At 40.1% G+C, this 16,095-nt stretch overlaps 2 protein-coding genes across 2 annotated transcripts; both read left to right on the top strand.

Annotated features, from left to right (window-relative positions):
- The first annotated feature begins 17 nt into the window (after nucleotides 1–17).
- Nucleotides 18–2,370, top strand: LOC119734395 (probable peptidyl-tRNA hydrolase). Its single transcript, XM_038207893.1, has 5 exons — nucleotides 18–255; nucleotides 868–1,084; nucleotides 1,346–1,445; nucleotides 1,635–1,680; nucleotides 1,802–2,370. The coding sequence occupies exons 1-5, from the start codon at nucleotides 133–135 to the stop codon at nucleotides 1,970–1,972; spliced, it is 657 nt and encodes a 218-aa protein (XP_038063821.1). The 5' UTR covers nucleotides 18–132; the 3' UTR covers nucleotides 1,973–2,370.
- Nucleotides 2,371–10,662: 8,292 nt separating this feature from the next.
- Nucleotides 10,663–16,063, top strand: LOC119734168 (deoxyhypusine synthase-like). The gene is made up of 9 exons (XM_038207515.1): nucleotides 10,663–10,765; nucleotides 11,784–12,037; nucleotides 12,512–12,679; nucleotides 13,598–13,816; nucleotides 14,073–14,159; nucleotides 14,395–14,500; nucleotides 15,083–15,186; nucleotides 15,488–15,613; nucleotides 15,796–16,063. Exons 2-9 carry the CDS (start codon nucleotides 11,825–11,827, stop codon nucleotides 15,892–15,894), a joined length of 1,122 nt encoding a protein of 373 aa, XP_038063443.1. The 5' UTR covers nucleotides 10,663–10,765; nucleotides 11,784–11,824; the 3' UTR covers nucleotides 15,895–16,063.
- The last annotated feature ends 32 nt before the right edge of the window (nucleotides 16,064–16,095 follow it).

Raw genomic sequence — 16,095 nt, 5'->3', positions numbered from 1 at the left:
ATTAAGAAGCGGCGAGTTTGATTACGCAATCATAACTTGCACAACGTTTCTGAGCACTGTCGATATTTTGTTCACGCTCGTCCTCTCGATTCGCAATTTATTGTGTGTACTCTTGATAGTCTTACAACAACCATGATTGCAGCTTCCAGAACTCGTTTAATTACCGTCAAATCTGTCAAAAGATTTCATTTCCTTTCAAAAAAGGCAACTACGATGCAGATTTCAACAGACGTGGAATTTAGTTCCCAATTTATGGTAAGATTTCTGAAACTTTTTGTGAAACTAAAGCTTTAATTTTTGAAGCAAATTTAAACTTTAAAGATTACTTTGCAGCACTGACAACTACTACTAGCACTGGTTAATTATGCAGAATTAACTATTTCATAGGGAAATACTCATTGACATCTTAGTTCTGTCATGTCTGTTCCTTGCTCTATGGTTTAAACATTGTCAAACCATCAAACCTGTGTCAAATAGAATTCTAATTTGGTCATGATTGATGATGATTGTAATCTGCATATTCATTATACCCCCCCCCCCCCCAGTCCTTGTAAAATTATTTCTCAAAACTATTATTCATGAACAGGTGATGAAAATTGAACATGTTGAATTGGAAGATTAATTCCTTTTGTTTACAGGTTTGTCTGCCTAGTATTAGCATGGTATTAGTAATCCTAACTCTTCTTCCCCTGCCCTTTTGATGTACAACATGCATGTGTTTACATTTAATTGTATTGAGATTTAAAACCTTTTTTTGTGTGTTTGTATGTTTAAAATGGCTACAATTCATCCACGTGTCATTTTAAATTAAATCAATAAATAAACATGAACAATGATTCGTTTGATTGATTGAATGATATTTTGCAGGTTGTCGGCCTTGGCAACCATTCAATGCCAGCGTCCAGACACAGCATCGGCATGGCAACCATCGACAGACTTTGCAGACATCTCAAGGCCACATGGAGTAAAGATAGGGACTGCCAAGGTGATATCGCCATGGCAACACTGGCAGACCAGCACAGGCTCATCCTTCTGAAGCCACGCCTACTCATGAATATTAATGGGAGGAGTGTTGTCAAAACAGGTGTGTAAATATTAAAATAATGTTATTACATTTTTTTTTACGAATTCATTGGAGTACATGTATAACAGTCCAATAGACAGATGGATATTGGTGTGCAAAAAATGATTAATAGTAAACAATTTTATCAAAATTGAAAAATTTCAAATATTCGGAAAAACAATTTTTATTTTTACTGTGACTCAATCTCTTGACAATAATCAAACCAAAGCTCCTTCAGTTACTTGCAATGAAAATATATTAAACTGTATTTGCACTTTACAGCAAGGAAATATCAAGTTGCCTCCTGTAATGTTTATCTTCTGCACGATGATTTGGATCGAGCATTTGGCAAGTTCAGTATCAAGGAGGGAGGAAGTGCCGGGTAAATAAAATTAATTATTCAGAAGAATTTATTGCAAGGACTCTGTTGTCTGTTTGTCTGCGTATATTTATATTGCTTATTAACAGTTGCATGACTTCAAGGATTGGAGATACTTCGGACTCCAGAGATGCCAATCATGCCACCTTTACATTACATTATGAATGATTTGACTTTTTTGTTCTTTTTTAGGGGACATAATGGAGTTAAATCAGCTATTGCTGCTTTGGGAACTGATGTAAGTATAATTTCTTGATTTTTTTTTTTTTTGGGGGGGGGGGAAGGAACTGAGAAGGGGTTACTAAGTTACAATTAAGTTATTGCAATTACATCATTCTCCATTTTTATATATTTTTCAGGTAATGCCAAGATTAAGGATTGGTATTGGTCGACCAACAAATAGGAACGCAGTGACTGATTACGTTCTGAGTGGATTTAGCATACAGGAGAAGGAACGTCTACCACCGATATTGGAAGAATGTGTCCTGACATTACTAGATCACATCAATAAGAGGGCTGAAAAAACCTGAAACAGCATTGCCATGTGAAAAAAAATGGCAAAAAACCTGCAAGAAACCTGCTGATGAGTACCACTGATGTCTGGTACCCAATGTATTCCTTCAGCTGGAAGGATGGTGGTGCTGAACCCGCCAGTCTTTTTAGCCATGCAACATTGCATGAGCCTGATTATGACAGACGTTTTGGGGTTTATCTCTGAACTGAGTCAGCCAGATCCATCCTTAAACGAAGGTGCTTTGTACAATTATTGTTGTCACAGTGTAGTTTTAATTTGAATTGTGCAATAAACTTTGAAATGTAAAACAAAAAGCAAACACAATTCGTCATTTTTGCACATGAGATAAAGCTGTTAAATTGAATCAGTTTAAGTGATTTCTGATTACACAAGCAAGGATGTTGTATAACAAAATTTTAAAAAAAATGAGAACCGAAAATGTAGCAAAACACCTTTGACCTGTAAGTACCAACTAAAAAGCTGATTGGGCATAAATAAGGGCATAAATGTGTGCTTGGCCGGTTTTAAACACTATGTTTAGGACTGGTTGGAGTCTGGATGCTGATATTACCCCAAATTACGTTTTGAAGGAACAGTACATGAAAACAGGAAGAAAACTTGTGTTGGACAAGATCGATGTAATGAAGTAGCTGGGCACAAAATACTGGGAGCCTGGCAACCTCCAAGAAAGAGCCAGCCACGATGTCAAATTTGGTTGTCAACTTTTACCCCCTTCTTTTCACGAGCGGAAATTTCTCTATAACATGTGGCCTCAATTTTTGTCCTGCTGAACCATAGACCTTACGCGTTAAGGGGGGGGGGGGGGGGTAGAGGGCTGCGGTTTGATATTACAATGTACCTGGATAGGCATGAGTAAACCTTTCGTAGCTTAGTGCGTTCATTGTTCTACAGTTCAGCAACATCACCACCCCCCCCCCCTCCTCCCTGATCATAACCATCTTCTACGAAGAACACGCGCACGACGTACGTCCGTGGTGAGATATTTGGATCACATTACATGTATTTGCGGTCAAGGAGCTTGACTACATGTACCTGTAATTCCCACTTCTTCCCCTCAAACCATGCTGTGTTTATGTAATACTCAGACTAATTTTTGGGCTCCCTCCGTTGTAACCTCGAGCCCCCACCCCCGACACGCCCCTAAAACCTTGGCTACGCCGCTGATATGGTAGCCCCTTTTGTTTTAATCAATATATGGTGGGGGTTTTTGTGAGGCGGCAGAAGGGTGCATACCTGCAAATAAACTCCCATAGACACTAGTGCTAAATGCCCGTACTTCAAAATTCTTTTAAAAATACTCAAAACTCTCACAGGTATTCAAGCTGCACAGAAAAATGATGATCAATGTGTCATCTTTCAATTTCTTTTCAATTTATGGTGGGTTGACCATTGACTTTTCGAGATATTTTCACGCAAAGAAGACGACCCCTATTTTCCCCAAAGCGGAAAAGTAGCCATCTTGAAAAACGATCCCTCCACAACATGGCAAAATAGCGCCACTTTCGAGCCCAATAGCATCCAAAATGCTCAGAATTGGAAGCCCCAAGTCCGGGCCAGAGGTTCACTACCATATCTCTTCAATTCCCCAATTTTACGGCGCTCAGAACTCTCTAATATAGAATATTTTGAGGTATAACTTTTATTCATGAGCTTGGCGGATCGATTTACCGGTGTGTACCCAGAAAGTATGCCCCAATCTATAACAAATTAGCTCAAGCTTTACAGCCATAATTATGGTTTCGAAGGCAAAGCGTCTACCGTTGATAAGGAAATAATCCTATCACGTACTTAGCCGCTATAACAGAGCATTAAAATGTATGCACTCCCAAAAAATGGCCTTTAACTTCTCGTGAAATAACTTGAGTAGATTCCTAATTGAGATAATACATAGATTTGGGGAAGTTTCCGAACGATTTCTTTCCGACTTTAAGGTCGGCTTTACCAGTAACCAGCATTGACGTTTCGGCATCGATAACGGCGATTTTTTTTCACTGACATGAAGTTTATAAAAATCTTCTTCCGTTTTAAAGTTTAACATTTCAATCATGCTGAGCACATTTTATGAGAAACACATTGTTTTATTGAAGTTCTGCATTTAGCACTTTCAAAATCTAGGATAAGAAAGCCCAATTGATAAGCTTTCTTTCAAGAATCATTCAAATCACTCATGTACTGTGCAAATTATGGAGTTTTAAACACAACCACCGTTTTAAAGTTCTGTCCACGGATCACAAAAAAGGTGTGCGTTCTTTCAGCAAAAGGAAAACAATTCACACGTGATTTAAAACTCCGTAACTTGAAAAGTACATGATTTGAATTATTCTTGCACTAAAAGAAAGCTTATGAATTGGGCTTTCATATCCTAGATTCAGTTTAAAGTGCTACATGCTGAACTTTCGCCCGCCAACGTGAACATGTCTGTGTGCCGCATGTAGTTTCATTCAAAATAAAGTGTTACGGGTTTAGAAATCGCCCTTCGCAACCACCCGGCCGTTTAAAGGTAACTGGTTGACTAAATAACAACATACCCTGACGTTAATGGTGCACACAAACATCATCATCAAACAGCAAAACTTTTGAAAACTTTTAAACTTTAAACTTTTAAGCAAAACCCTTTAAAGGGAAGTAGATCACGGCGTGGTTTTTTTTTTTAATGATGATCTTTTTTAAATACGATTTTCAATTATTTCAGAATTAGATATAGCTTGAGTCCAGACAACATGTTAAAAAAAGTATAATTATGTTGATGACTTGTTTTCAATTACTACATAATATATAATTACGTGGATGACTTGTTTTCAATTACTACATAATTAAATACAACTCGAATAAGACAACATGCTCTATTAATTTTAATGCGCTGTCCTTTTATTTTGATCCCGTAAAAAAAATACGATTTTGCGGTGAAAATATCGTCATTATTCGACTTCATTTTGTTTTTGCAGCTGTAGAATGGGAACCAGATAAAGAAACGTTAAGCACCATTAAAGATTTAATTTAAAATGTAGACGGTACATTTAGCAGACACGGTGAGGGGAAAAGACACAACGTTTTTCAATCATCCTTTTTATACAACTCGGCGGAAAGTGCCTGTGACTGAACTGGATAAACTCGCCACTACGCGAAAAGAGAAATTTCTCATGCCGCGATAATAGGGAATTAGGATTCCACGATAGTTAGGGAGTCCGACTCTAATGAAAAAACGGGACAACGTTTGCCCAATGGTACATGTATGATTTGACCAATGTTGGTCAACATGCTACTTTCCCAAATTGCCCAACATATGCCGAAATGAAGTTGCCCAGCTTTCATTTACCCGGCATTTTTGCAGTGCCATAGGCACAGAATATATTGTGAACTTCATCTTATACATGTTTTTAAACACTGTTTTGGGGGGTACTATTTTGTTTTCAATTGTCATATATTTTTTGTCTATTTAATTAAATCAAAGCCGATGAATTTAATTAATTGTCTTAATCCATCCTAAATTTTGATGTTAACGTAGGGGGCCTACTATAGGTCTGGGTACGGGTCCGACTCGCGTACGGTAGTTTTGTCTGAAGTGAATTTCGTTGTATTTTTTTTTAAATGTTTACTAAGGTGCAATATTATGTAATTGAAAGATTATCGAAGATTAACAGGCATTAAGTCTAGGTTTATATATATATTCCTCACTTAGTTTATGTGTTTTTAATTACGAAAAAAATGCTTAATTTCTTGGCTCTTTCCTGTGAACCTGTTGATTCTAATACTCTGTATTTAGGCCTTCAGGAGGTATTGTATAGGGCAATTTTGGGACCGCAATGGAAATAATTGTTTTAATTTTGTAGCGTTATCCATGCTTTTTCCACTGTATGGGATTTTTTTATGTTTTATTTTTAACTTTTATACGATTTTAGATAAATGTTGTTGTGCTTTGTTAAATTTTAACTTATAAATCTGTATCGTCATTGTTAGTCCAGCGGATATGTGAAAAAATTGTGCACTTTTGCATAAAAGCGTGAAACTTGGCACAGATGTTTATATTCATGCAAGAAAACGTTTTAGATGTGGAGCCATCGCAAATTTACCCTTTTAGGGGCGTGGCATCCATTTAAAAAAAGGGGGGCGGGACTTGTCGTGCCCGCAGTAAAAATGGTTTTTCCCACTTGTTACAAAAGCAGGAAACTTCACAAAGACATAATTATATAGATTATTAGTGTTTTCCAGATTTGGAGCCACCACAAAAGTACCTTTTTAGGGGCGTGGCAGCCATTAAAAGAAAAGGGGGGGGTTAATTATTATGCCCACTTTGGAAAACATTGTGCCCATATTTCATGAACGAATAAAACGTCCCACAGACGTTTATATTCATGAGAAAAAAAATCCAGATGTGGAGCCATCTTGAACACACCCTTTTAGGGGCGTGGCAACCATATAGGAAAAAAAGGGGGGCGGGGTTTTCATTATGCCCACCCTGGAAATATTGTTCCCACACTCATAGAGAAATGGAACTTTCCACAAACATTGACATTCATGAGAAAACAAATTCCAGATGTGGAGCCATCTCGAACACACCCTTTTAGACGCGTGGCAACCATATCAGAAAAGGGGGGGGGCGGGGTTTTCATTATGCCCACCCTGGAAATATTGTTCCCACATTCATAGAGAAATGGAACTTTTCACAGACATTGACATTCATGATAAAAACAATTCCAGATGTAGAGCCATCGCGAACACACCCTTTTAGGGGCGTGGCAGCCATATTGAAAAAAGGGGGCGGGGTTCTCATTATGCCCAACATGGGAAAAATGTGCCCACATCTCATAAACGAATGAAGCTAATTTCCACAGACATTAAACTCACGAGATAAAAATCACACGTGGAGCCATTGTAAACATCCATTTAGGGGCGTGGCAGCCATAATAAAATGGGGGGGGGTAGTCATGATGCCCCTATAAAAGAGAGTTCTTATGTAGAGCCACAGCAAACTCATCCTTGTAGAGGTGTGAGGGGCCTACTCACTGTGCCCACAATTGCATTTTTATATTTTGTTGTTGATTTCTTATAATGTTGATTGGCCCATAACCTATATTATTTGGTAATCCAATGACTTACCCCAAAGAGCATGGGTAAGTACCGGTAGGCTAACCCGTGTTATATTGTTCAATTTGTGTACTTGCACCTATATTATCATGCACATCTAAATTCCAGAGTGATTTCATAATCTATATATATAAGAGAGAGTTTAACTCGGCCTCCGAGACGATGTTTGCTCATGAAAGGATCCGAGACCGCGGTCTCCCGCATCGCCAAAATCGCTCCACGTCCGTGGAAAAATGCGGAGGGTGTCTTCCGCCGGGTCGGACACTTCGGGTCGTCCTGATTTTCCATGGTGCGTGGCCACCAAGTGCCCCTATTCTTTCGTATGCTTCGCTTGCAACCCCTGCGCCGAGTGCAACGAATACTCAGAAGGACTACACATTAAGTATGCCTTGCGCGGTCTGACCAATCGAAAGTCTACACTGCGTAGTATTTCCGGGCTATGCAAAACTGTCGATGGCAACGCGTACTGCAGCCTGCTCCACACCCTGGAAACGAGGTTGGGTCTACGGTGCTCGCTATTTGAGGCGCAAGCATGTGACGTCGCGTGATAGAGTGCTGTTGCTTCCATAATGTGTTTACAGCTCCATGCTTCCACCACCAAGGCTGAGTGTTGTGAGTTCGCTGCCCGCCACGTATGATTCAGTGTCGTGTTATAATTTCGGGGCCTGTTTGGGGTCAACGAAGGATCGATGCATTGCTTCAAACTCGCGATCTTAAACGCAGTCACAAAAAAATCCACGAAACAGTGTCCGACCCGGCGGAAGACACCCACATTTTTCCACGGACGTGAAGCCGCGGTCTCGGATCCTTTCAGGAGCAAACATTTCTCGGAGGCCGAGTAAAACTTGCTCTTATATAGATGGTTGTACCAACTTCAATAAAAGTTACCGACTTTTTCCTCGCAGACGGTCTCGCAAATTGTTAGAAGTTCAAGTTTACGTTTTTTGAAGAGTCCAATACTGAAACTTAATTATGACCTTCCTCCATGATTCAGACCGTTTGTAATTTAATGTTAACACTCAACATTTTCATTTCAAATGACACCTTCACGTTTTATTGCATTATGAATTAAACCAGCCTTTGCCTGTGTACTACAGTAACCTTTTCACTACGTTTTCCAAATGCGACTGCCTCACAAAAAGCCAATTTAACAGACCAACGGCAACATTTACAGACAGTTGCCACGGTACATAATTATCATGTGCGTAAATCGACGGGGGACATGGGGAACCCCCCCCCCCCCTTCCCCCCCCCCCCCCCCACACACACACACACATTTTGAGGCGGGGGGCATTTTTTGGTGTCCCCCCCCCCCACTTTTTCTTCCCCGAATAAAAATATTGTAGCCTACAATAATGATTCTATTGCTCAGAATATATGTAGCTGATTCAATTACTCCAAACTCAAAACTTTAAAAGATGATCTTTGGTTTTAGTGGTCAGAAATTGCCTCAGATCACACCACAGAAATTGCTTTTCTATAACTGCATGTCTCCCCAACTATATCCCCCATTGACATTTAATTCCCCACATTTTCATCCCCAACACTACGCCCTACCCGATCTATGATCGGGTAAATCAGCTTGTTACAAATACACAGCACACAATGGCAGCCCAAAACTCTAACATTTAACATTAAAGGGCCATGGAAATCCTTTTTTACGGGAAGGGGGGGGAGTGTAAAATCCCCCTACCTCTTACCTGTTGTGCCGCATTGACAGCAGATTGGGTAACAACACGATGTACTCGCCTCACAAAGTGGTGGACACGTCCACTATGACTTCACATTCAATGAATCTGTGTACCCCCACCACACAGCACCTCTGTTCTCTTAAAAATGGTATATCAAGCTCTTATGAGTGTTTTTTTTTACCCCGACCAAATCCATTTAACAAAAATTATACGTTATACAGGTGCGACACTGCATATGCCTTTTGGTCTGTCAGAAAAAAAGGCAGGGGAAACAATGTATTTGAAGAAGTAACTCTAGTCTTTCCAGGACTAACTGAGGTACCCCAGTTTATACCCCTAATTCAGATATTGATGCAGTTGAAAGGTTATCAATAATTCTACAGACGAAAGAACCAGTAACTGGGTTAATATAGATGAGGCAAGAATGCATAGTGTAAGAAAACAAAGGGTTTGTCAACAGTAAATTCCAACTATAAAGGCGGCCCTACTCCAACACATTAAACAGCTATCTGAGGTGGATTTTATTATATGAAACGCGGTCAAAATTTTCCACGTTGTGCATATTGAGTACCCCCCCCTTTTAAAAATGGATGCCGCACCTCTAAAAGGGTAGGTTTGTGAAGGCCTCACATTAAAAAAAAAGATTTTTATGAATATATTGTCCGAGTGGAATTTAATCCATTCATGAAAGGTAGGCACAACTTTCTTTTATAGGGGCATCATGACTACCCCCCCCCATTTTATTATGGCTGCCACGCCCCTAAAAGGGTGTGCTTACGATTGCTCCACGTGTGATTTTTATCTCGTGAGTATTAATGTCTGTGGAAATTAGCTTCATTCGTTTATGAGATGTGGGCACATTTTTCCCATGTTGGGCATAATGAGAACCCCGCCCCCCTTTTTTCAAAATGGCTGCCACGCCCCTAAAAGGGTGTGTTCGCGATGGCTCTACATCTGGAATTGTTTTTATCATGAATGTCAATGTCTGTGAAAAGTTCCATTTCTCTATGAATGTGGGAACAATATTTCCAGGGTGGGCATAATGAAAACCCCGCCCCCCCTTTTTCTGATATGGTTGCCACGCCCATAAAAGGGTGTGTTCGAGATGGCTCCACATCTGGAATTTGTTTTCTCATGAATGTCAATGTTTGTGGAAAGTTCCATTTCTCTATGAGTGTGGGAACAATATTTCCAGGGTGGGCATAATGAAAACCCCGCCCCCCTTTTTTTTCCTATATGGTTGCCACGCCCCTAAAAGGGTGTGTTCGAGATGGCTCCACATCTGGAATTTTTTTTCTCATGAATATAAACGTCTGTGGGACGTTTTATTCGTTCATGAAATATGGGCACAATGTTTTCCAAAGTGGGCATAATAATTAAACCCCCCCTTTTCTTTTAATGGCTGCCACGCCCCTAAAAAGGTACTTTTGTGGTGGCTCCAAATCTGGAAAACACTAATAATCTATATAATTATGTCTTTGTGAAGTTTCCTGCTTTTGTAACAAGTGGGAAAAACCATTTTTACTGCGGGCACGACAAGTCCCGCCCCCCTTTTTTTAATGGATGCCACGCCCCTAAAAGGGTAAATTTGCGATGGCTCCACATCTAAAACGTTTTCTCGCATGAATATAAACATCTGTGCCAAGTTTCACGCTTTTATGCAAAAGTGCACAATTCATCGATATTTTGTCACATATCCGCTGGACTATGTGTGGAAATTGCGAATAAATCAAATCAAAGACCGAGCGCAACCCAGACTTGGACCATTTAGTCTCGGTCTGCTTGGTTAATTGCAAGCTTGTGGCGCAACATGTGTTGGTTACCCATTCATTATTTATTAAGAACATTTTCCATTAATAGATTTAGAATAGTCCAAAAAGCAGTGATAGGCTGGTACCCAAATACATTGCTAGGCAGCCGCATGCAGCTTGCGTGCATCGGAAGTCTTATTCCTAGAAGCTGTGCCGGCCGGCGCGCGGCGCGGCGAGTCCAGAGCTAGAGAGCGAGCCATGGTAAGTAGACGTACTTTTGGTATCGGGTAGGCCTACTTTATGACTGCATGATATTGATAAGATTGTGTGGGCCGGCTATACTTTTGTACATTGGGAACCTCGGCCAGAGGGGCCCTGATTCTTGTAGTTGTACTGGTTTGTGTGAGCGGGTGTTTTGGTTGACAGGTTGTTTGCACTGCATGCACACGTTCGCACACACTGTTTAAAAAAGGTAGTGGATATTTTGCCGGAGGTAATGACGGCAAACTAACGATTACTAAAGGTTTGCCGGCGGCAATCCATATCAACAGAGGGCGCTGTACTCTTTAAAATAGGGTTGAATTATAATATGTATTAAATTCCCACCCAAACTTGTGTAGCACGTTTGGTGTAGTGGTACTGGTTAAGCAAAGGCTCTAGTAAGCGGGATGATTCGCGTTCGATTCCGACCGCACCACATTTTAATTTTTTTTTTCTCATCCCCAAATAAATAAGAATATTCTTCTTTTATTATTTTAACATGTCTCAAACATTTTTTGCAGAGTATTACATTTTCTTTTGCAAATTTGTGGCTCTGGAGGATTTTTTTTTAAAGGGAATAAAGTCCGAAATTATAAAATGGTCTGAATCCCATCTTGTGAATACGAGATAACAACGATAATTTTGGCATGGAGCCAGACTAAAACTTGTCACCGGAGAATTTTGAAGTACAAAAAAAACAGTAACTGCGCATGTTCAGTGCATATCCGGCAAACTAACGTTTACTAAAGGTTTGCCGTCTCCGGCAAAATATACACTGCCTTTAAAAAAATTAAAAATTTGATCTCAGGGTTTTTTGCAATTAAAAAAAAAACAGGCCGCCTCCAAAAAAGGAAGTGGGCGGGGACGCTAAACGTGTTTTTTTTTTTGTGGCCTTACATTATCCAACTTTGTATTGGTTTATTGGAGAGTGCTAAATAAATGTCAACTGAATTGAATTGAATTGAATTGATGCACAAAAGCGAATGCGACTCACTCTTCAACACAAACCCGTCAACAGTCAAAACAGCAGAACCAAACAACATAAACGAGGAGGAGGAAATGGCCAACAAGCAGACGCTGCCCGAGGGACTACCACAATGTGTCGCCGACGCATTGTTCGTTCCCAGTGAAGACATGCCGACAGATTCCGTTCCCGTCCGTGGGTATGACTTCAACCAGGGCATCGATTATCACAAGCTGCTGAAGAGCTACCGGACGAGTGGATTCCAGGCTACCAACTTTGGGTTGGCCGTTGAAGAGATAAACAAGATGGTTAGCATATAACAGGCCTAGCCCCATAATTGTGGCTCAAATACTGAACTTCCTCTGTATCGTGAGCCACACTGAAAAGTTGCCTCTAAGAAATCAAAATTGAGACTCTTTTCACTTGATGTTCACTATGGAAGGTACTTACCTGGTTAATAACCAGGACAACTTAAAGGTCAAAGGTGCATGACCCATGACCTCAAGAAAAATCCTGCAGTTTGTTTTCGACAAACTCTCTGCTAAGTGCTAATTTTGCCTGAATATTACAGGATAACTAGACATCTAGACGTACAGAATGTAATTTTGTTCTGATTAATAACCAGCTGAGCCCCAATTTCAATCATGGCATTAGAACCACATTTTGGGGCTTATAACAGTCCCATACTTAGCTTGTCACCCAGGAGGGTTCAATCCTGATTCAGTGTACTTTCCTGTATTGCGTAGTGTCACCATTGTTTTTTACCTCTTTGTTTTCTGTAGCTGGACAAGAAGGCAGTACCATTGAGTGAGGAGGAGGTGTCGCTAGGAACAGAGCTGAATCCCGTCCATCGCACCAAGACCAACTGTACCATCTTCCTGGGTTACACCTCCAATCTGATATCGTCTGGCCTCAGGGAGAACCTGCGCTTCTTGGCTCAGCATAACTTGGTGGGTGTTACACAACGCTTGAATAAATTCCCGTCATCTGATTGGCGGGTTGTTGATTGCTTGTCATTGAATTATTTATCCCAACACATGTACCGCCCGCATTCCGAAATCGAAGTTCTATTCCATTGTAAATAGAAGTTCCATTGCACGGTCACACTATCGGTGGTTCTGATCAATCAGATGATAAGGATTTATTCAGGTGTTTATAAAAAAATAATGAATGTTTCGCATTAGTGCAATGGAAGGATGATTTCATTTGGTGACTGATGGAATATTCTATTCAAATTACTATTACCAATGCACTCGTCAGCTTTCATTATTTGTATATAAACACATTGCATGTTTACTGTATACATCTTGCAAAAGAACTATTATTCTGGTTTATTCAAATAAAAACACGAGGTAGGCAGCCACAAAAGAGTCGCTGATATAACCACGTTTACACTTACAGGAATTAAAAATTGTTCAATAGCAGTTAAAAGGAGTAGAAGCATAAAATTACAACAAAGTATAGGATCATGTATACAGCACAAAACAGCACAATATTAAAAAAAAAATGATTTATAAACTTTTTTTAAAAATTCAAAATTGAAGACGGATCATTCAGGGAAGTTGGTCTAATAAGAAGTTCTCACTTGCACCTACTACATTGTAAACAATTAAGAATTACAAAAGTTTAGCTAAGACAGGAATTGTAGACTATCGATATCAGAGGGTAGACTTATAGTAGACCAGGTGTTTTTACCGGACCTGTGAATGTTACTTAATCTCCTTTGTCATGGTTCATCCCCTGCTACTTGTGACCTGGCATGTGACCTGCCATGTGACCTGACATGTGACCTGACATGTGACAGGCACCTATCAAATTCTTTCCCACAGACGTATTTATTTCAGTCTTGAACTTGTGTATAATTATAGGTGGACGTCATAGTGACCACTGCAGGTGGTATAGAGGAAGATCTGATCAAGTGCCTGGCCCCGACGTTTCTCGGTGATTTCCGCCTGCCGGGACAACAGCTCAGGTCAAAGGGCATCAACCGCATCGGTAACCTGCTGATGCCCAACGACAACTACACCAAGTTTGAAGATTGGATCATGAAGATCTTTGATGATATGTTGGAGGAACAGAACACACAGGTACTGAGAATCTTGGTCTAGATGTTTGTACGTATTTTCAGGCGTTTGGATTTCTTGACGTTTGTACACTTGCGAGGGTGTGCAAGGAAAAAAGTCATGAGCTTACTTAAGTGGGACTCGAACCTATGACCTTCTGCTTAGCAGTGCAGACATCTGCTTGCTGGGGGGGGGGGGGTAGGAGGGATTATTGGATTAAAAAATGTAATTTTTTGTCAGTTTTGACACATTTTTTGTTTCCCAATTTTTTTCCTGGTAGGGCATGCGTTGGACACCCTCACGTATGATTGCCAGGCTAGGCAAGGAGATAAACCACCCAGACTCTGTGTATTATTGGGCGTACAAGGTAAGCAATACAACTACAAATGTAGCCTGTCTTACACACACACGCAGTGTTCTGCAAAGTTGCTATATTGATCAATTAGTGTCATAAAATAGTTGTAGATTGCTCTTTTTGTATAGTTCAGAAACTTGTAGTCTTGCACTCCAGCCCTGTGTTAGATAAATTATCTATGCTGAACTCTGTTTGTGAGGTTTTATTGAAGTGATTTTTTTCTTGCCTCCCCCAATTCCATTTGCAGAACAACATTCCAGTTTTCTGTCCAGCGATTACCGACGGCTCCATCGGCGATATGCTGTTCTTCCATTCCTACAAGAAGCCCGGTCTGATTCTAGACATCGTTGAAGGTGAAATAGCTAAATCCCGAATTTCACAGACTTGTTCAATCACTTTTGCATTTCATATAAACAGAGATGAAGACTTTGGATTTGTTGCTAAATGGGTTGATAGAGCACCTGTGTAATTATGTGGAGGTTACAGGTTCATATCCCGTGTCTTCCCTATGTTTATTATAGGAAGATTTATCCCTCGTAGAAATCCAATTGAGGTTCAGGTCCCATCATGGTCCCTTCCGTTTTTGTTCAGTGTTAATTAATGTCTTCGTGTTAGATATCTGATGTATGACAAGTGTGGCCATCTTTTGTAAATTTGTTTTTCATATTTGATACAGCCATTGTGGAGCCTAATGACTCGGTTGATAGATTCGCTGTGGGATGTGGTTTAATTTATGTGTTCTGGGTTCAAAATCTGTAATACAGTTTCTTCCCATTAGATGTCCAACTAAAGAAAAACCAGACAAATTTTGAGACCAATTTTAAGCTATGCCGTTTGGTCTGTAGAGCATGTGTGCACGAATCTGCAGGTTGTGGGTTCTAGTCCCGCCATAGTTCATTTTTCTTTGTTCACTGTAATATTGTTTCCTATTTTAGATATTCGACTGATGAACAGCCAGGCCGTCTTTGCAGCAAATACCGGCATGATCATACTAGGAGGCGGACTAGTCAAGCACCATATCTGCAATGCCAACTTGATGGTACGTCAAACCATAGGAGCATAATAATAATAATAATAACAATATTTGAGTTTCAACTAGGTTTTGTGATCAAAGCTAACTTCAATAAGACTTCACTTCTTTTCATGATATCATTTTTTGTTTTAATTGAACAGTTTAGAAGGCCTGGCATTTCTGTTTCTAGAGTTTTTTGGGTTTTTTTTTAATTTATAATATATTTTTTTTGAGAAATATTTTGCTAAGATCAAAACATAAGGCCTGCTTATTTTTACGATATTTCAGGTCACTCCAAGCTCCAACTTTATGTTGATTTGTTTTACAGCGGAATGGAGCCGATTTTTCAGTCTTTGTGAACGTTGCGAGCGAATTTGATGGTTCTGACTCGGGTGCTCGTCCGGACGAGGCAATATCCTGGGGAAAAATCAAGGCCTCAGCAACCCCAGTCAAGGTAACTCAGCAAGAAACTAACCTCCTCTCCAATCATAAACCCTTGACGCTGGTATATCAGCCTTAGTATAAAATGAGGGCAAATAAGACGCCACCAGCCCCCCCCCCCCATGAATTTTGAAGGATATGGGTGTGTGTGGACAATAATCAAGGTTTTATTTTATTTTTATTTTCTCCTCTCAGATCTACGGAGAGGCCACACTGGTAGTGCCACTGCTGATAGCAGAGACCTTCGCTCAGAGGGTTCAACTGCCCCACAAGACTGAGGAAATTATCAAATAAGAGTGCCAGATTCTTCCATCAAACATGATCGTATCTTTCTAGCATCTCTGAATATTACAATAGGTGGTTGGGAGACGAGGTAGTATTTAGTGTTTTACTGAAATATTGACTATCGAAGGTCTGCGCTCCGCAGTCCAGAACATTTCCAGACACAACTGAGGGGGAATAATTTGCAAATTGATCAGAATAAAATTTATCAGC

The sequence above is a fragment of the Patiria miniata genome, unplaced genomic scaffold (assembly GCF_015706575.1).
Source record: "Patiria miniata isolate m_02_andy unplaced genomic scaffold, ASM1570657v1 HiC_scaffold_27, whole genome shotgun sequence".
Taxonomy (NCBI): Eukaryota; Metazoa; Echinodermata; class Asteroidea; order Valvatida; family Asterinidae; genus Patiria; species Patiria miniata.
Note: the sequence above shows the minus strand (reverse complement) of the source record. Positions and strands in the feature narration are given on the sequence as shown.

What these genes read in the sequence shown, in the direction of transcription:
- LOC119734395 (XM_038207893.1), top strand. Translation starts at nt 133, where the DNA reads ATGATTGCAGCTTCCAGAACTCGTTTAATTACCGTCAAATCTGTCAAA. An exon ending in GAGGAGTGTTGTCAAAACAG is followed by an intron (nt 1,085 to 1,345) that starts GTGTGTAAATAT and finishes TGCACTTTACAG; the next exon opens with CAAGGAAATATCAAGTTGCC. An exon ending in AAGGAGGGAGGAAGTGCCGG is followed by an intron (nt 1,446 to 1,634) that starts GTAAATAAAATT and finishes GTTCTTTTTTAG; the next exon opens with GGGACATAATGGAGTTAAAT.
- LOC119734168 (XM_038207515.1), top strand. Translation starts at nt 11,825, where the DNA reads ATGGCCAACAAGCAGACGCTGCCCGAGGGACTACCACAATGTGTCGCC. An exon ending in TGTATTATTGGGCGTACAAG is followed by an intron (nt 14,160 to 14,394) that starts GTAAGCAATACA and finishes TTCCATTTGCAG; the next exon opens with AACAACATTCCAGTTTTCTG. An exon ending in CCTCAGCAACCCCAGTCAAG is followed by an intron (nt 15,614 to 15,795) that starts GTAACTCAGCAA and finishes TTCTCCTCTCAG; the next exon opens with ATCTACGGAGAGGCCACACT.